Source organism: Megalops cyprinoides, chromosome 18 (assembly GCF_013368585.1).
Source record: "Megalops cyprinoides isolate fMegCyp1 chromosome 18, fMegCyp1.pri, whole genome shotgun sequence".
Taxonomy (NCBI): Eukaryota; Metazoa; Chordata; class Actinopteri; order Elopiformes; family Megalopidae; genus Megalops; species Megalops cyprinoides.
In genome coordinates this window covers 31,050,669-31,072,279 of record NC_050600.1, presented here as the reverse complement: position 1 = coordinate 31,072,279, position 21,611 = coordinate 31,050,669, and the positions used below count along the sequence as shown (strand labels likewise).

The 21,611-nt window shown below is 42.9% G+C and overlaps 1 protein-coding gene across 1 annotated transcript; it reads left to right on the top strand.

Annotated features, from left to right (window-relative positions):
* Positions 1-721: 721 nt before the first annotated feature.
* Positions 722-20,926, top strand: smyd5 (SMYD family member 5). The gene is made up of 13 exons (XM_036551075.1): positions 722-814; positions 2,283-2,391; positions 2,764-2,903; positions 7,333-7,454; positions 10,214-10,283; positions 10,655-10,759; positions 11,384-11,446; positions 11,838-11,908; positions 12,005-12,111; positions 15,720-15,776; positions 16,132-16,226; positions 18,337-18,407; positions 19,093-20,926. Exons 1-13 carry the CDS (start codon positions 722-724, stop codon positions 19,238-19,240), a joined length of 1,251 nt encoding a protein of 416 aa, XP_036406968.1. The 3' UTR covers positions 19,241-20,926.
* The last annotated feature ends 685 nt before the right edge of the window (positions 20,927-21,611 follow it).

Genomic DNA, 21,611 nt, shown 5'->3' with positions numbered 1-21,611 from the left:
GCCTTCACTGTCACATTATGATTTGAGTGGGGATTGCAAGTATATTAAAATGTTTGGGTTCGTTTAGTTCAAAACTTGTAAAACGAAGTTTTTCGTTTCGAATAGGCCTACAAGCGTAGCTCTTTTTTTCTCAGTGCATTCTTTAGTTTTAGTAAATGACATGTAGGCCTACTTATTATACGCGGGGTTGTATTACCTTCCTAAAGATGAAGTATACTTTGCGCCTGCAAGATTGTTTGAATAGCATGATGCAGTTTCACGTAATGGATATTACGATTTAATACTTATTAATTTCATTGACAATTGGTTTTAGACGTGCTGTTTTGCCACAGAGCAGGCTAATAATGGACCTGATGTTTGGAACATTGTAGGGTAATTTTTTTAAATGCAGTAAAACCATTTACAGACTCGTGTATGCCGTCCGACGGGATATAGAAATGAACGAATCAGTGAGTCAAAGATTCGGATCATTTTATTGAACGATAGGTACCAAATCACTAAAAAGAAACGTTTTGAACACCACTACAAATCAGCTAAGCTACAAACGATGCCAGTATTAAACCATAGTACTCATCGAGTAATTAAGGAGGGTCAGTCCATCAGACTTGACGGGATGTAAGCTCATTTGTAGCAGGCCGCAGTCCGTTTTCCACTGGAGGCTTCTGGGTTTGTCGCCGAAGACAGATACGCGCAGGGGTGAAAGGGCGAGTCTAATTTAAACATGGCTGCCACCATAGGGGACATGTTTTCTCTGTGCGTGGAGCCAATGAAAGTTTGCAGTTATGTGGAGGTCCGACCTATTGATAAGATCAAGGTGAGTGTTGACGAAAGAGAGTTCTGTCCTCAGGGTACATTATAAACAGCATTTCAACGAAGAGGGTCTTCATATTTAACTGGACAGTTTAGACATTGTACTGCGCTGCGACTTGGTTTTAGCAGGCTAGCTAGCTGGCTGCGTGGAATACCAATTTGGAGAGAGCACTGTCACTGTCTTGCTAAGCACAGAAATTTAACACTGGTTATGAAAACATTTTTGTAGCACCAAGTGATGTTACATTTTTTTGCATGAGTCTGATATGACCTGGGTATGGAAAAACTCCCGTCTGTTGGTTTAGGAGCCGAATGTGTAGGGCAGCGCTGATAATGGATTAGATAACGGCAGTAGCCATCCGGCACGGCACCCTGTAAACTACGAGCTGCTGTACAGGAGCTGGAATAGTACGCAGCGAATGTATTACGTTTATGAGGCGATTTCTAGGTTAGGGAAAAGTGTTTTAATTGTTATAGAATGTTATATACGTCAGCCGTGTATTTGCTGTGGACCAGCCGAAAACCTTCACTGGGTTCACTGGCTGATTCCATTACATCCGTCCATTTTTTAAAGTTCATGCGAAGAACAGTCTCACAAGGCCAAACAAGTAGTTTGCTTTTAAGTCTGAAAAAATGGACTTTTACGCGCTTGTAAACGTATTTTGCATAATAATCATTCGTTAATATTTTTCGAAGTGTTAGTAAAATTTTTGAAATAGGTTTAAGCTTCATAATCGAGTTTTCCGTAAAAAGTGAACTGGCGCTAATTTAAGAGGAATGCCCTGGGTGAGCTTCATGTTGGCAAGTAAGGTTTACCAAAATAGCTGTTTAACTGTCAGTTTAACTGTTTAATAAAGGTAAAGAAAGGTATTCCACCACAATGGCACAAATGAACAACAAAAATATCTAGCTGTGATTGTTCCATGTCATATTCCTGTTCCATGTCATATTCCATTTCCATATTTTTCTGGTGCTCAGTGGGAACAAAGCATTGCTTTGGTTACAGAAATGCAGCCTTCACATGCGCCTGTGCATAAACAGCATTGATTGCCATCCCAGTGGCTTCAGGGCATACATTAACCGAGTAGTCTAAAAGTAGCACTGCCCTTTTTCAGTAAATCACATTTTAGCAGCATTTAAGCCAGCAAAGCAGTGAAGGTGCCCTGCTGAATGTAAGTCACTGTAGCGTGGGATAGAGAGCTGCATGGCTGCTCAGTGCTGGCACGAGTGTCATATGGATTAAATGTCAGAGTGTAGAGTAATGATTTTATTGCACTTGAATTTCAAGTTGGGTGAAGGGGATTGGTTTATTCTTTTTACTGAAGGGGACAGCATTTGTGCATTAACAATGGGGGTGAAATCTTTCTTACCCCTCTTACATTGAAATGGTTTTATATAGAAATTTAGAAGAAGTTTAAATTAGGCATGCCTAAACATTTATGTTATATGTTATGTTATGTTGCATTTATTAGGGGAAAGGACTATTTGCCAAAAGAGCTATCCGAAAAGGGGATACCATATTCGTAGAGCGCCCTCTGGTGTCTGCTCAATTCTTGTGGAATGCCTTGTACAAGTATCGAGGTGAGTGTCAAATGGGCCTAAAAATAGGGGTGTGTTTTTAATGGCTTGATTAATCCAGTGATATGTTGTTAATCCTGTGATATGACTACATGGTGTTTGTAGCTTTAATGAAGGAAAAATGAAGGAAGTCAGGCCGCAGGGTTGTCATGAAAGCAGTGTTCTTCATGGCTGTGCTGCTTATTGATTTTAAATTTCACTTTTTGTCTCTCACTCTTGTCTCTTTCTTCTCTATGCACCTTTGGTCCAGTGTTATGCCATGTGGTGAAGTTTTGCTTTGGTATGTGGCTGGATCTAACATCAGTTCACTGTTCTCCCTCTCTCCATTCATTTCGATATCACCCCTCTCCCCCTTCTCTGGTCCATGCTGGGCAGCTTGCGACTTCTGCCTGCGGTCCCTGGAGACGGCCCAGGAGAATGCACGGCGACTGAGTGGAAACGCTAGCCTCCTCCTCCCCTACCCAGAACAGTGCAGTGTGCGACCTGAATTGCACCAGGCCTGCCCACAATGCCAGGTATGTCAACCAGGGGGCAATGATGAAAACAGCCAGAACCAGGTCAGTGACTTTTGAGTTATAGACTCAGCACAATGTTCTAGTGCTTCCAATAACAATTACATGTATTTGCATTTAAAATGTTTACCCAAACATCTTCATCAAAAAAGCTTATTTTGTAAGCTCTTTTAGCCCTGCGACTGCCACGTGTGTGCTTCTTCCTGCGAGTCTTTTGCCTCTTGGTCAGGATGAGCTAAGCCTGTTTCATTCATGGGTGCTCAGTGCGATTGCTGACAGTTGTGCACGCATGAATGAGTGCTGATTCATGTCACCCGCCGTAGAGGTGCGGTGCATGATCACCCCCTGCGGGGCTCATGTGGCCCTGCGGCTGGGGATTAATTTAAATGCATCTGTAATTACGTGTGGCTCAGTAGGTAGGGTGGGTCCACACAGAATTTAGATCTCCTCAGACATGACCAACATCAGGACCCCCCTGAGTGTACTCCTGGCGGGGAAGGTGTGTGTACACAGATGGTAAATGGTAAATGGACTGCATTTATATAGCGCTTTTCTACTCATTTGAGTACTCAAAGCACTTTACAGTTATATGCCTCACATCTACCTACCAGTGGCAGAGGCTGCTATACAGGTTTACCAACTGGCCACTGGGAGTTGTTGGGGGTTCAGTGTCTTGCTCAAGGACACTTCGACACTCTGCTAGGATGAGCCAGATTCGAACCAGGGACCTTCCAATCCCCAGTCAACTGCTCTGTCTCCTGAGCCACTGTCGCCCCCCAGATGTGGGCTCCATGTGGAGTCTTCTCAGCTGCATGTCCTGCTCAAGCCCTGTCCTATTTTTTTAGCTGGGATTTAAGAGGATTTAAGATTAACTTTCTTTGCGTAGGGCTACTTGTATGGTATACAGGGGTTCAACCTCACAACCCTCAGGTTGCTTCAGGGTTCCTCTGGAAACTGCTGAACATGTATTTTAGCCAACAGAAAAAAGCCCTGGCAATTTCTCTGATAGTTCGCCGAAGGAGGAAAAGAGCCCGTAGAACGTGGGTTCCACGAAATGTTGTCTCGGGATCTTTAATGTTTAAAATGTTTTGGATGTTTTACTTTACCCATAATCTGTTGTTAAACTGTAGACATTCAAATTTGATGACTCAGAGACGTCTTCCAGATGAGCAAACTCTCTTTTAAATACCTCTTCCAGGTCTATCGGCATACATTGCATAGACGTCTCAGAGATGTATGTGTGTTTACAGGGATACTAATACACTAGCTTGCTATCAAGTTTTTGTAGCCCTGTAACGTTAATACTATAAACTCACGTTTGGATTTGGCACTTTGACAGAACAACTAGCTAGCTAATAACCAGGGATTGTAGCAAGCTTCTGAGTACGCCAGGTATGTAGCTAAATAACTATAAATTATTACAGCCAAATCTACAAACCTGGTAGCCCCATCTCGATGCTACTTTGCGTCATGCATCGTTTTTTAGCAAGGTCGTGGTACCACTTCGAAGTGGTGTCATACATCTCTGAAAAGCCTGACACACAGTATAAACTTCTCCAGTCCTCCATTTTGACTTTGATTGGATCTTTAAATTCAATGTTTATATTTCACGCCGGTGTCGTGCTGCCCATGTTCCAGTACGTCACACTGTGAAATCATTGGTTACAGTCGGAAAGGTCAGCAATGAGCGGTAGAAAATTATCGCTCGCAGATGGTGTCGTTCTCTCGGACGGATAAAAAAATAAAAAATGATAAATACTTTGGCGGCCATTAATATACCTGGGTGGCCCGCCCAAGTAAAGTCTATGTGTGGGAAACACTGCTATAGCATGTAGCTGGTTACTCTGCTGTGCATGGAGCAGCTTGTCTCCGACAAAACGTTTAAAACAGTTAAATGTAGACACAGGCATGTCTTCAGAGTTCAGAATTGCCACTGTAGAGGTACAAAGGTGACGCGTGTTATGAACGTCATGGTGGCAATAACAAACACATTAATATAATTTAACATATTAACATATCTTAATCTCTGATCTGGCGTAACATGTAAATTCATCATAATTAGAACACTCCATTCCCCTTGCTTGCTAAATAGCAGTAAGCGGCTTCCACCCTTGCTGTCTGGCAGTGTCTCAGCTCTCTTTTCTGGAGGTCGAGCAGAGACGGTGCCTGCACCTGACAGTACCTCCCGTCAATCTCCTGAGTTTAGGCAGAGCGGGAGGCGAAGGCCTCCAACTCCACCCCCTACATCTATGTGAAGGCGTCAGTGCTGTTCCTGAGCTCTGCTCTGTGCAGAGCTCCCAGGGGGTCTGCAGCCAGGCTGAAAGATCAACTGTGTTATCATCATGGGTCGGTGCCAGGCCTGCAAAGAGCTATCAAACAACCACGACTGAAAGGCCCTGTGATGTCTTTCACATTACATTATTATCATTTGGCAGATGCTCTTATCCAGAGCGACTTACACAGTGCATCTAATAAAGTGGCATGTAAACTTGCACAAACAGGACACCCCTAACCACACAGGAATAAGTGTCAGTACCAAACATAGTGCTGAGATTGTGTTCCTAGGTTGACATGTAAAAGCAAAGCAATATGTACAACTTAAGGACTGTATCATTCCAAATATAATGCTAACACATTCAACACACATGCAAGTAAACCTTCACTACCCAATTACATAAAACCGAAATACACTTCCATATATAAAATTGCACATAAGAGGAGCAAAAGATCACACCTGGGTAGGGGGTTAATTGAGGTACAGCCTGAAGAGGTGGGTTTTCAGTCTGTCTAGAAAGATGTGTGAAGTGTTTCAGCCCCTCAGACCAAAACAGGAATGGTTTGAGTTCCAGGGCTTGTAACACCAACACAATAACTTATAAAACAAATGATAAATAAAAAACAGAACATGAAGTTAAACATGCAGTAGGTGAGGTAATTTAGCTTCCCCAGTCCCCACGAACACTCGGATAAGCCTAATAGTGCATATTACGATATATGTATTTAGCTGCATATAGCCTTAACTTTGCAATTCGTTAATGTTAATTAGGCCATTAAATATGTAGCATTATGGAATACCCCTTTCGTGCATAGGGTCACACTGGTGTGATTTGCCGTTTAGCACATATGCTAAAACCGGTACGATTAGAACACTAGATTGGAAACATTATAGTTAATTTTAGCTTTGAGGAAACAGATTTAATGTTAAAAAATGTAGCAAATGCTAACTGAAAACTATGAGAATAACGCTAATCAAAGCATAATGAACCATGTAACGTAATGTAGTGGGCTACATTGCATAAAAATAAGTTGCATGAGAAAGGGATAATAACGTTAGGTTACTTAGGGGAGAGCCGGGGCGAAAGTAACACTTTTCAGATAAACGTCATTTTAAAAGATAGCGCTACAGACAGAAACTAATTTTTGTTGTGATCAACAACTCGTGTGTGTTCTATCGATACCAGGTGCTATTTTGTAGAATTGTGGAACGACTTCGGTATGATAATATAATACGTATAGTTATTGTAGAGGGACGAAAGAAACAACTGTTACAATCGTCCTGACAAAGACTCCTGACAGTTAAACCTGACTTGCTTCTAAACTGAGAAACTCTGACATGGCAAACTTCAGGTTGTGGTAAAGTACTAATTAATCTGTCAAATGATCATGACTATGACACATGAAACAATAGACAAAATTTGTCATTCAAAAAAAAAAAAAAAAAAGTACCGCTTGAGTGAATTTACTTTCCGTGATCGAAAATGGCTTCTCGGGTACAACTCTGTGAAAGTACGATGTATCCACGCGATTTTTTGGGGTTCTGGTAAGTGTTGCATGCTGTACATGCTGACACAGTCATGCATATCAGACTTGTATGGGCTCGGAGAAAATCGCCGCGTTACTTTTGTCCCGGTTCTCCCCTACATGTTTCAGATGATAAGTCATGTTTGAGGTCGACAAATGATAGGCAAATCTTTGCATGCAGAGTTTGCATGTCACCTTCTTGGGGTCGTCCTTTACACGCTCAAAGTGATCCCGCACTTTGGATGATTTCCTGCCCGACACAAAGTCTAATAACTTTTTAAGGACAAGGCGCAGCTCCCGAATAGAGTTTGAGGGGTTTTTTTTCTGTGACTAACCAACCAATGAAAACTTGGTCAACTAAGACTCTTCTAATCGACTACCATTTGGTTGACTATTGGGGGGCAGTCCTAGAAATTTGCTTCCATAAAGCCAGATAAGATGTCTATGAATTAAGGGGGAAAATTCACATCATATTTCTGATGCCCTGATAGACTGTTCTAATCAGTAGCACTATTGATGATTGATGTTTATGTCATTTTGTGGCCTTTTATGATGAATGCAATTTATGAACAGTCCAGTGGGTTGTACACAGTATGTCACATGCTAATTGGAATTCTGTCCTCCCCTGTAGGTGATGTACTGCAGTAGCGAGTGTCAGCAGGCTGCACTGGACCAGTACCATCGGGCCCTCTGTCTAGGCCAGTCCCAGGAAGACCCGGAGCACCCAATCAACAAGCTGCAAGAGGCGTGGAGGTGGGGCTTGCGGTGGGGGGCTGTGGTGCCAGGTAGTGTGGCAGAGGTTTGACTCTGAGTCTTTGGGCCCTTGCACACCAGTTTGGATTGGTAGCATAAAATTTTTGCTTTACAGAAAATGAAAAGCAGCAAAACTCTTCCATAACCTCTGTCAGAGCAAGTTTGAAACTTTTTCACTCTTTTGGGCTGTGGAAGATAAGAATCGGAAATTCCTCTCTCAGGCCTACTTCTGTTATTGCAGTTCTAGTGTGATGTTATTCTCATTTCAGGATGATATGCACAGTTTTTTTTGGATGATTCACAGTGAAAAAGGCCCCAGGCTGTCTCTTTACATTTGACTGAGGAGGACAGTCTTTGTGATTGAAGTGTCATTTTTCTGTACGTGCAGCAGTCATTAGTCAGGAAGACCAAGCAACCATAAAAAATGCGATGGTCCATTGTAGCTCTGTCCTCAGGTCACCTCATCATGCATCCGCACAGGTAAAATCAGTCATATACACCTGAGTGGCTTTATTGGCAGCACAGGGGGCAAACCCAGTCCTGTGTCCCATCCGCCATGTTCTCGGGTGTGATTAAAGTAACAGGCACCAACCTTGTCCTTTTCGTCAGCTTAATGTCAAACACTGCTATGTTTGGACATAATTCCTGATGAATGGTGCCAGATGTGTTTCTCTTGATGATTGAAATTTTTTATTTCACTTTACCAGCCTCTAGGTTCTTTAGCTTCTTCAAATACAGTGGCATGAAACAACACAATATATTTTCATTACAGAGGGCTGCCATAGCGCTAAACCGCCCCTCACATTTTCATTACAGAGGGCCGCTATCGCATTAAACACCCCTGTTACATTTTCATTACAGAGGGCTGCTATAGCATTAAACAACCCTGTTACGTTTTCATTACAGAGGGCTATAGTATTAAACAACCCATTACATTTTCATTGCAGAGGGCTGCTAGAGTTGTATATTGCTATATTGCATTTTCATTACAGAGGGCTGTGTTGGATTTCGGTGAAATTGATGCACTTGCAAGCTAACTAATAAACTGTTACACAAAGAACTTCAGTCTGGATCGTTGTTGCGGAAGAGGCAAAAGATGTTTATTGATGATCTTCAGTACAGTAAGGCTTTGCAGCTTTCAGATGTTACACGCACTAAATTCACACTTAGAGTCTTACGCCTTACACACTCATCAATCTCTCACGGTCCAGTCCGTCTCCGCTGCTGCTGCTGGTGCTGCGGGTGCTGGAACTGGCAACTCTGCTTCACAAACAACATCTTATAGCATCCTAAAGAGTGGGAAACTAATGACCTAAGCTGTACAGATATTTGATTATGACTGACCTTGCATCGTTTAGAGTCTGGCACCTAATTGGAAAAACATTGCTTCAAGGGTATCCTTGGTTGATAGGGGAGCACACACTGACCCGACTCCTCTTTGTCACAAACACTGATATGGGAGGCAGAGTGGGAGAAAGTCCCACCGGGTAGAGAATCCCTATATCACTCAAGAACAAAACTTTTAATATAAGAAGCAAAGATCTAAGATATCTTGGTTGTGATGTATGCTGTGATATATGCATTCCCAAATGGTTAAATATGGAGTGACTGACCTAATACTGAACTACAGCTATATGAGTGCTCGAAATCATAGGCCTCTCCGTTGGGACAGCCTTGTGCCACGTACACATTTTCAGCGTGCCTGTGTGCATGATTAGTTCGACATAGCAACATCTCCTGGAATGTAGGTCACAGGTTGTAACTCTGTGGTCAACCTAAAAACTACACAGAATGCAATCATCATTGTCCCGGTGTATACTAATTCTACTAAACTTATCAGTCTGTTGATATAATGATCATTAAATGATCAAGTGGTCAGTGAACAGAGGCCTGTTATACACCAGACCTCCAGTGTAATTTTGGCTGAGCTGGATGATTTCTCTTAATCAGTCTGAGCAATGAGCATCAAGCAGCATACTACCCTACCTCTTAAAGGCCAACTCTGGCAGTTTAAGAAGTAGTATCAGTACTAATCAGTAGTTTATTAGTATCAGTATCCATAGTACATTGTGGTATACATTTTTTATCATTTGAAATCTAAACTGGAGTGTGAAATTAAATGGAGAAAGGGAGGAGGTGTTTGAATTGAATCTGAGAGCGTAAATGTGCAAAGTGGATATCATGTCAGTAGTTCTTAGAGAGCTGGAGTGTGCCTGGTGTTGGCATGCAGGCTATGCTTTCTCATGGACACTTTTAAAAGAGCACAGAGAAGTGTCTGAACTGTGGTTATTGATGCAGGAGCCTTCAGTGTAAGACTTAACCAGAACAGCCACTTTTCTGTTCCCTCAACACTCTTTTCTTCGCTTTTCTTTTGCAAAAATCAAAATTGGAAGCTGTTTTACTAAAATTATTTGTATAACACAGTGGTTAAAAACACAGTACAAAAGCATGCAAAAGAGTCACTTGTCCTTTTAACTGGATCTTGTCCTGTCCTGTTCAGTGGATTGGTGGTGGTGTGGACCTGCCAATGAGGCCTGGAGGGACAGGAGAGTGCCTCTCTACACACAGATGCACCACCATGCGGAAGGGACTTATTGGTAGTGCTCCCTGAAAGCTCCTTCTATCACCATGGAGCACTGCACCCCTGTTAGCAGGGGACTTGCTGCCATAGCACATGAAAGGGTGGCAGGGCCTGCACACTGTCCCTAACTCCCCCCCCCCACTTCATTTTTTTCTTTCCTTCTCTCCCCCTCCTTCAGGAACATGCACTTTCCCCCAGAGACAGCCAGTATCATGCTGATGGTCAGGATGGTTTCTACTGTAAAGCAGGTGCCTTCCCACTCACCTCCACCTTCACTTTCCTATGGTGCATTCTGGGACTTATAGTCTAAAATGGCTCTTGGCTGAAAACAGGTGTATGGTGTTATACAGAATATAAGATTAATGCACAGTTAGTGATTCCAAAGTCAAGGTGAAACATAAAAAGAAGCAATATTTACTATTCATCAATACATACTAATATTTCTATTACTGTATATTTCAGTGTTCTGTTACAGTGTGTGATAGCACATAACAGTGGATAATGACTGTTTGCCAGGCGCCTTCTTGAGCATTGAAATCAATTTCTGTTCTGAAGGCTAACATAAGGAATGAGGCTGAAATTTATCTCCCCCTCTTTTGTTCATTGGTTTGGCCTGCAGGCCCGGGACAAAGGCCATTGGCTGAATCTCTTCTCTCAGTTCTGCAGCCGGACAGCCAATGAGGAAGAGGAGATTGCGCACAAGCTACTGGGAGAGAAGTTCCAGGTGAGCTCTACCTGCTGGCCAAGTAGTGCACAGTGAGTTGCTGAAGATTGTGTGCACCAGAGATGGCTCATCTGCAGCAAGACCCCTTACTCTCTGTACTTTCATTTCATAGCTGTAATAGATTCTCTTCCTGCTTAAGCATGACAGGCGTCATCTAGAAAAGCAGCCCGTTGCATGACGAGACATGATGGTCCCACCTACAGACATTTCAAAATCTTTGATCAAGGTCCTGTTGTACTATAGTGGGGGTAACATTAACTTTTTCAGCACCAAGGAGGCAGACACTCGGGGACTACAGCAGAGCTGTCTTTATGACTGAGCTGACAAATCCCAACAAATCCCTCTTTCTCGGATTGTTCTGGAGAGCTGTGCTTTGATTTGCATACCCTGGCCATCAATCATAAACCACCTGTCGCATAAGCCTGCATTATTAAGGGAGGCACCAATAACAGCCCGTAAATGTGAGATGCTAAACTCTTTTAGGAGGAACTTTACCTGCTATACGCCTGGCAACAGCCTTGGTCTTGGCTCACTGGCATTGGTGATTATCTGGGTGACCAGGGTAATGTGGTGTGGCACCATAGTTAAACTGGAGCTAATGCATGTTTTGTGTTTTCCCTACAGGGGCAGCTGGCCTTGCTGCGGAACCTGTTCACCACGGCGCTTTACGATGATCACCTCAACCGGGTGAGTTCTCCCTGTTGAGTGTGATATTATTAAGTCAGACATATTAAAAATACTAGTCACACACTCATGAAATACATGTGAGTGGGAGTTCAGTGGATAGGATCACCTTCTGTGTGTGTAGCCCTCAGAAGACTGAGTCTCCAGGTACAACAGGTAACAGAACATAGGGGACAGGTGAACCCAAAATGCACCTTTCACCATTTCTGCACCAAAAAGAACGAGTGAAATAAGTGACAGAAAAGTCACTCAACTTGGGTCAGATTAATCAAGTAACCTGCTTAAACAAACCCACAGAACTCTCTCTGCTTTTTAGAATGTAACTCATATTGGTCAGATGTGACTCTTGTGAGAATGGTGCCCAATACAGCAGCTCTGTGTCTTGACATTTCAGTGGTTCACTCCAGAGGGGTTTCGCTCCCTCTTCTCGCTTGTGGGGACCAATGGCCAGGGCATCGGCACCAGGTACCCCTCTTTCCCTTCACAGTTTCTTGGCAGTGAATAGTTTGTGTTCAGCGCATGACAGGATCAGGTGCATGTCTGTGGCTGCTGCTTTCCCAGCTCCCTCAGTCAGTGGGTCCACGGCTGTGACACACTGGAGCTGTCTGGCCAGCAGAGGGAGCAGCTGGACACCTTCATCGATCAGCTATACAAGGACATTGAGAAAGGTCAGGGTTCACACGCACACTCAAACCTACACAAAGATCCACACCCACACTGTTATGGGTATGCCACATGACGTCAGGTAAAGGGTGCACGGAAGTAGGGTTATGTTTATGGGTCACGTGACGTCAGGGTCACGGGTGCACGAAGGTGTGCACCTCAGATAATTTAAACATCTATGGCGGCAAGCACAGTCGTCGGGGAATTGGAGTGAGTACCAGCGTGGTATATTGTGCTAATATAGTTGTTTTCTCACTTAGTGTTTAAAGGCAACTTTATGTGTAAAGTTCGTGAGACGGTGGTGCATTTTTGTTGAGTTTATTTTCTAGTTTTGTTTTGTTGTTTTGGGTAGGACGGTGGAACCGGTCCGACGGTCTATTGCAGACTGGCCGGTCCCCATCGTTTTATTTCATTCTTTTGCGCACCGATGTTTAGTCTACTCCACATTACCTTCTTCCCTCTCTAAAACCACTCGATCTAAAACTCCTGTGCACTGCTGTATCTCCAACTATCTTCTCTCTGACCTGTATAAATACCGCGTCGTCTGCCCGGCTGGACCAAACGGAAGAGTGAGTAGCCGGGTTGTTGTACATTTATGTGCGGAGTATTTATCCTGCCAACTGCCCTGTAGCTGCCTGTAGTCACCTTTGGCAGGAGTCTGGCCATAACAACACACAGAGCCACATGCTTTCATATACATGGAAATTGACATGCATTTGCCTTCATGTGAAATGTACATAACCACAAACGACCATACACACTCACAGTCCCCTCAATTCTCTCTCTTAAAACGTGCTAAGAATCCTGCAAATTAGTGTGCACAAATAGGAGAGATGCACATAGGCACACACTCAAAATGCTCACACACTCAAAGACACACAGACATGCACAAAGCCTTTGTCATAGAAACAGACACACACTGTCTCACACAGTCACAGCCAAAGATGGATGCATACTCCTAAATAAACATACAGTCACGTTAAACGCCCCCTCTTACTCACTCCACCACTGGAGAGTACCACGACCGCTGCATCATGACCCTCAATAATTAAAGAATCCCTTCTATTTCGGGCTGACTTTGAAGCGCTCATCTGGATTCAGGACAGTGTTCTACGATCCAGCTGTCTCTGATAAACTCGGAAAAATGCTGAAACAGAGGGACACAGGGAAATCTGTTCATCGTAGGCAATAATCACCAGGCAGTGTAGACATATACTGTATTTATTTACTAATTTATTTATTCTGTCTGTAATGTAAACTTCTCTGAACTGTCTGTAAAGGGGAGAGGCTGTTATAGTAAGCAGCGAAATGATTTTCTTAAGGCGAGACACGGTAAGCAAAAATGGCGTTTTTGCTTCCACTCATCAATGTTCAGATTTTTTGGTTATTTTGCTTCTATAACATGTCTTCTACAACACTATTGTCAAAAAAATGTCCAAACTACACACAAATATGTTTACTACATTTTGTCTATTTGAGTCCTCTAATTTTTCGTAACTTTAGCCAATGTTAGCATTTTTGAGCGCGATATAGCTCCACGATTTTTCATAAAACCATAGAGTGTAATACCTGGTTGTAAAGCCCGTGTCCTGTAGCACAATGCTGGCTGCTTCATATATGGCCATTTTCCTTCTAGCGACGACAAACTGAACAAACTGAGTGATGAAATGGTTGCTTCTCGAAATATCATTGGCTAATGAAGTTTATAGACCATTTCTGGCTACGTGATTGGCAGGTGACATGCTCAGAACTTCCTCCTTTGCGTTCAACACCAAGTTTGAAACCAGGAAGCAGAATGGGCAAAACACGCAGAATTCATGTTAAACCTCCTAAAAAGAGACATGATCAGTTATCAATTGCCAGAAGAAGAGTAACTGCCAGGCTAAGTAAGCCTGATCCTAAAATTGACGATGAGTCTGCCAGAGAGTCACGAGGCGTTAGTGCATCAAGGCGCAAAATTCAACAAATGGGGAAAGGTCAGGGGGATGATAATGACAGACAGCACACAACAGTGGCTTATAATGCACATGTTCCGTTTAAATGAGCAATTAAAAGCTCAAAAGACACCAGCAGGAATTAGAAGAATTAAAGAAGGTATTACATATGGGGATGGATAGAACAAAGATAACGCAGTTCAGCATGAGAGCATGTGATCGACAGGTAGGGCACAAAGGGCTGGGTGCAGGTGATTTGAAGGTCCTGTGGCCTATGATCCTTAGTTGTAGAGTAATATAATAATAATAAAGGTATATATACAATTTAGATATATTTAGTGTTTGTTTGTGGGCAATTGGGGGTATCACTGAATGGATTGTTGTTGCTAATAATCATTAATACTGACGTATTTGAATATATGAACTCACAATATAATGTCTTTAACGGCCATTTTCTCAAATTAGTTTTTTTCCATGCTCCTGAACCAAAAATCTCAACTTCTAGAGCACTTATATAACCAAACTTTTCATATTCATTCATAACAGTACTTCTTGAGGATATTACAGAAGGATATTGTTTATACATTTCTTTCTAACTTTGTCTGATTTTAGTAGACATTTTGTTCTTAAAAATGTGCCGAAAATGCATTTTTAATACCTGTACATAGTATTTTCTGATTTACAAAATGAAAAAAGGATGTATCCAAAATCTGTTCTGTAAAAACTTTGGTCTACACCATATTGTCAAAATGAAATAAATATTTTAAGTCTGGCTTTATTCATTATCTAGATTTCAGTTTTTTAAATGTATGCAAATTAGCACATATTTAATGATATATTGCCTAATTTGCATATTTAAATGCAAATTTTTGGGAAACTTACAATACAAAAAAAATTATAATAATGAAAGTAATCAACTGACAAAAGTTTCATGGTGATACCTTTTAGTTTAAAATTTTCCCCTATTCACCTGTAGTGTCTCGCCTTAAATGGTATCCAATGATGATGCTTAGAATTGGCTTGATAGGCTCCCGTGGGTGATGGTGAAAGGAGCGGGGCTAGGCTGAAGGGTTAGCAGGTGAGTGTATAAAGGCTATGTCCGTATAGGGTGGGGGAGGGGCACACACTCTTTTATCTCTCATTTATTTAACATGGCAAATACTCTTCAGTCATTCATGTAAGTGGAACTGAAGTTAAAGGCTTTGTAATCCACATAGTTCCTTGTGATATGCCTGTGTCAGCTTGAGCTTTACTTTTTCTTCCTGTATTCCCAGGGCCCAATATCTCAGAAAACAATGCTCACAAAAGCCTGGAAGTAAACCTGATACCCAAGTGCAGAAGGTGCTGGGTAGTTTTAGATTAAATGATCCTGTGCTTTTTAGACTCTGTGTCCCCACTCAGTGTCGAGGGATTGCACAAACCCAGCAACTCCCAGTTCATTGTAACTGGTCAGATTGGTCAGAGCTGTGGAAAGAATACAGAGCATAAACAATACAGAGCATAACTGCAGTGCGGTGGCATATCGGAAATGTATAAACCAACACTAGGGCGATAGTGACAACCAGCCACTTACATGATCCAAAAGTTCTTCCAGAAATTTTTCCTTTCACTTATCCTGATTATTGAGTCTGCTTTAGACAAAAACATTTTTCCGCAAGCGTTGTTGTCTGTCTTCACAGAGACAGGGGACTTCCTGAACTGTGAGGGCTCAGGCCTCTTCCTGCTCCAGAGCTCCTGTGAGTACTTTGTTGTTTGAGGAGGAAGTGACATCACAGTGAGTTTCCTGTATGCTCTGTCTGGGGTTACGTCCAGGCATTAATGTCCCAGGGGATATATATGTGTGTATTTTCACATTACCCTCTTTGCAAGCCCTCTGAAGGAGGAATACTGTCTCCAGGGGCAGACACCATTCACTGCAGCCCATCCATGTCATGTGGGCAACTCCCACAAGTGTGCTGACACCTATGCTTGTGAACCATTTCCCACAGACATTTGCTAGCTGAGGTGAACAACTTCAAGAGAAGATTCATTTCTTGCTGATTTCTCCAACCACTGGTTTCTGTCCTCTGTCTGGCACTTTACATTGTCTAGGCAACCACAGCTGTGTCCCCAATGCTGAGGCGTCCTTCCCCGACAACAACTTCTTGCTTCACCTCACAGCACTCTGTGACATCAGCCCAGGAGAGGTCAGAGACAGGGAGGGGGAAGGGGTGGGAAAGAATTTGTGGCAGTAGCTTTGTGTCTGTAGTTATGCATTGCAACCAAGAAACTCAGGGACTGAAGCATTGCCTGTCTGCTTTTGTTTGTAGTAATTGTCAGTTTTTGGGAGCACAGAGAACTACAGACGTGGACAAATTTGTTGGTACCCTTCCACAAAAAAGAAGAACCCACAATTTTCTCTGAAATAACTTGAAACTGACAAAAGTAATTGTCATAAAGCATTGTGTATTCCATATTTAATAAAAATCAGACTTTGCTTTTGATTTTTTATTCAACAGAATATTTTAAATAATAAAACAAATGAAAATGGCACGGACAAAAATGATGGGACCCTTAACCTAATATTTTGTTGCACAACCTTTAGAGGCAATCACTGCAAACAAGCGATTTCTGTAGCTCTCAATGAGACTTCTGCACCTGTCAACAGGTATTTTGGCCCACTCTTCCTTAGCAAACTGCTCCAGCTGTCTCAGGTTTGAAGGGTGCCTTCTCCAGACTGCATGTTTCAGCTCTTTCCATAGATGTTCAGTAGGATTCAGATCAGGGCTCACAGAAGGCCACTTCAGAATAGTCCAATGTTTTGTTCTTAGCCATTCTTGTGTGCTTTTTGCTGTGTGTTTTGGGTCATTATCCTGTTGGAGGACCCATGACCTGCGACTGAGACAGAGCTTTCTGACACTGGGCAGTACATTTTGCTCCAGAATACCTTGATAGTCTTGAGATTTCTTTGTGCCCAGCACAGACTCAAGGCACCCCGTGCCAGACGCAGCAAAGCAACCCCAAAACATAACCGAGCCTCCTCCATGTTTCACAGTAGGTATGGTGTTCTTTTCTTTGAAAGCTTCATTTTTTCGTCTGTGAACATAGAGCTGCTGTGACTTATCAAAAAGCTCCAATTTTGTCTCATCTGTCCAAAGGACATTCTCCCAGAAGCATTGTGGCTTGTCAATATGCATTTTAGCAAATTCCAGTCTGGCTTTTTTATGTTTTTCTTTCAACAGTGGAGTCCTCTTGGGTCTTTTTCCATTGAGCCCACTGTTGCTCAAAAAACGACGAATGGTGCGATCAGACACTGATGTACCTTGACCTTGGAGTTCAGCTTGTATCTCTTTGGAAGTTTTCCTTGGATCTTTGTCTACCATTCGCACTATCCTTCTGTTCAACCTGGGGTCGATTTTCCTCTTGCGACCGCGTCCAGGGAGGTTCGCTACAGTCCCATGGACCTTAAACTTCTTAATAATATTTGCAACTGTAGTCACAGGAACATCAAGCTGCTTGGAGATGGCCTTGTAGCTTTTACCTTTAACATGCTTGTCTATTATTTTCTTTCTGATCTCCTCAGACAACTCTCTCCTTTGCCTTCTCTGGTCCATGTTCAGTGTGGTGCACACAATGATACCAAACAGCAGAGTGACTACTTCTCTCCATTTAAATAGGCTGAATGACTGATTATAAGATTGAAGACATGTGTGATACTAATTAAAGAAAATAGTTTGAAGTATCACTATAATCCAATTATTTATAGTCTTTTCTAAGGGTACCAACAAATCTGTCCAGGCCATTTTAGAATATCTTCGTAGAATAAGCAATAATTTGTCTCTCTTCATACTTTCTTTGCTTTACTCTATGACATACCAAAGGCATGCAGGTATACATGAGACAATTGCTTTTAATGTAATCACTTTTCAGGAGGAATGAAGCATTGTTTCAATGAGCTGTAAGGGTACCAACAAATTTGTCCACGTCTGTATGTGGATCTTAAGACTTTGGTAGTTAATTGTTAGGTAATTTAGAAGTTAGTGGTAATTTTGACCCAAAGCTACCACCTGCAGTTTTCTTATTATGTCTGTAACGGGAGATGTTAGAATGGTAACAGCTAGCATTAAACCTGAGTGACACAGCCTAGCAGAAGTTATTGCTGTTTAATCCAGTGTACCCGGCCCTGCATGCATTTCCCTCGGGTGAAGGACATATGCTGATCTGTAAATATTAGCCGTGTGTCCTCCTGCATGTAGCTACGCTGTCTTCATTGCAGGCTTCTCTAACCGTTAATCACATGCGGGTTCTCCTCTCCAGGAAGTGTGCATCAGCTACCTGGACTGCTGCCAGAGAGAGAGGAGCCGCCATAGTCGTCACAAGATCCTGAGGTACGGAAATTCCCATTCCCCTTTGATGCTCAAAACTTCAGGCAGCTACGCTTTTCCAATTTCTTTGAGCTGAGATACAGTTATCCCCATCACCCAGCTGTCAAAAAGCTGTGTGTCATGGCTCTTTTTCCAAAGCCCAGTGCATTGAGGCCATCTCTGCAAAATAACCATTTCCTCTGTTAACATTTGCATGTATGCAGCAGTATCAGACTCAAATGATTTTTAAAATTTGCTGAAATGAATAAGTTTGAGAAAATGAAATTCGGTGAAAGATTTTGGTTGCCCCAGCCACACTCAAAGCAGATGTGCATTGCAAGCCACATTGATTGTGGCCTGATTTCCCTCCATTTGTATCCTTTCATACAGATGCATTAGTTGGCTTTGTTTTATGATCTGGGGTGTGGGACACTGCAGTTTTGTGTCCTGCTAAAAAGCATTTTTCTGGTATTGCCTCAGCAGTATCCCTTAACTGTACTCTTTTTAAAGAAATCTGATGGCTCCCCCCCATTGGTTTTGCTGGGCTGCATCTGACTGCCACCAGCTCTCCATGGAAAGCAGTGACTTGTATTGTACAATGCTGGCTGTGATTGCCACACTCCAAAGTTCTTCTTGAATGGAGCTAAAAGACTTGTGGCTAAAGGGGACAGTGGGTAGGCTGCATGGTAACAGATCCCCCCCCCACCAGGGAGAACTACCTGTTCGTGTGCACCTGCCCACGGTGCGTCTCCCAAGCTGAGGATCCGGACCTCACCTCTGAGGATGACGAGGAGGATGGGGACGGAGAGGCTGAGACAGAGGGGGATGAGCTGGAGGACGAGATGACAGACGTGTGACGAGGACAGCCCCCCACTCACCCACATCCCTCCACGCACACACAGCCATCTCTCTCGGCTCTCTCACCTGCTCGATTCACCATACATGGCACGGAACACCACCCGCCTGGTTAGCTCACCTGCACTGGGCAAAAACATAACATTCTGACATGTAAACGTGTGTAACGCATAACACCACTAACGCGTTACCAAACGTTCATTATTTTTTTGTTTGGGTAAGGGTTTTTCCAAAGAGGTGCCAAGGTAATGTTATGCATCAGCTGGGCTACACCCTTCACCCCCCACCCTGAGTCTTCCAGTGGCAGGGATTTTTACTCTGCCACTCCCCTCCCTGACCAGCATAAGACCAGCATACACGAGCCACTTCTGAGGAGCTGCTCTGTCATTTTGGAGCACGAGTGTGTGTCTCCAAAACCACCTGGCAAGGCTCCCTCCCTGCCACCGCTCCTTCACTATGCAGGCATGTGTCTGTCGCATTTGAATTTTTCTTCACATTCCTCATCAGTGGGTTTGAAATCAGAATGATTGTTTCTCCTCTGACTTCGTACTCTGTGTTCGTATATTCTCTTCTCTGTATACCTAACTAATACCACATTTAGTTTGGCTCATTACTCCGTCTTTACACTGTAAAGCTGGAACCAGGTTTGTTCATTATACCCCTTTTCCAGTGTAAAACTAGACCCAGCCTGGCTTACTATACCCTTTTTACTGTAGAGCTAGAATGAAGTTGATTCATTATACCTCTTTCCTACTGGAGAGCTGGAACTTGACTGGTTCACTATACCCGTTTGATGTGTGTATCTCTCCATTTCTTCCTCATGCCCCTTATTTTTAACCTGACGAAGGGATTTGAATCATAACAGGAGTTATGAAGTCCATCTCCACTCTATGCCTGATACAGCATCACTAATCTTCAGACTAAAGACTTAAATACTGTTAGACTGTCACCGCAACAGTGTAAGAGTGCTGCCTACAAATGTGCAGCTCTAGTGGCAAACTAGGTTTGATACATGTCAACGTGTCTGTCAGCACCTAATGGTGTGCCTTCTCAGGATGCACTTTGATCAAGTCGTCTTGCATCTGAGATCTGACTGTTTCCTTGTTTGTTTAGCGTAAGAATCAGAGCATGTTTCAGACAGAATTGTTGTCTTAAGGTGCTCATCTATTCATGAAAGTGGTGCAAAGTGTTCAGGTCAAGTAATCTTGTGTAGTTGCATCCCATTATACAAACATTGATGTTATGCTAAAACGAAGCCCTGTTATGACCTGCTGTACCTTTTATGTTCTGCCTTGTGCCGATTCCCCCCTGCTTCAAGTGTGCAGGTAATGTCATGATGGAAATATGACGGATTTTGTCATGACTAATTACATGCATGCAGGCATTTTGGACAGATTCACATTTCAGCAAAGAACTTGGTTTACACGGGTTATCTTGCAATGTGAATGGATGAAAACGCAGACAATGCCGCTGTTGCAGCAGATGTGCAGAGCATGTCTGCGGTGAGGTGTCGGCCTTTATTCATGGGGGAGGCGGTAGCGCAGCAGTTAGAGGGACACCAAGGGAATGACGTTTAGAAACTAAGTGTAAACTTCCGCATTTATGAGCTGTAGAGTCATGCTGTGTTGTCTGTTTGACTCCCCTGTCATAAAGCATTGTGCTCAAACGACTGTGTCCTCAGTTTCTTCCCAGGATGAGCTCTCTGAGCAGAGGCACGCAGACAGCCTTTGTCCATTTCCATTTTCCAGATTAAAAGGACACATTTTAATTGTATTCCAGCCCACTCAAAAAAGAAAAAAACCTGCGTGATATCTTAATTTGCAAAAGCATGTAATTATATCTCAAATGTTGTTTGTGGCAAATTGGAAATGACGTGTGTAGCAGAGCGGAGGAAATGGTCTAATTTTGGGCTTTTGATTGAAGCGTTCAGGTGAGCCCCACTCCCCACCAAGTCGTCGGTCAGCTCAGGTCACAGACAGCTCCTCTGCCTTTGCACCTGCCGCTGTCACCATGGCAACCACAGCCCCTAGGTCAAGGTGGGCCAACCCAGTGGAGGTGTGGGGGAGGGTAAGATCATGACACCATTTCCTTCTTTCCACACTGAGGAGCTGTGGCAGGCACCCCATCCACACATCCCAAAATCAGTGGAAGTAATATTTGTAAAGCACGTTTTAAACAAAACAGACTAAATTGATTCACAGTGGTGCAAAAAAGGCAATGTATAAAACTGGCACTATAATGTATATAGTTAGTGAAGCTGGTGAAAATGAAGTATGAGTTAGAGAAGCTATGAATGCACTTCATGCAAGACCATTTAATATAACAAAATATCTCAGATCTCCCTCAGAATACAAATTGATAGATCAGGATAGA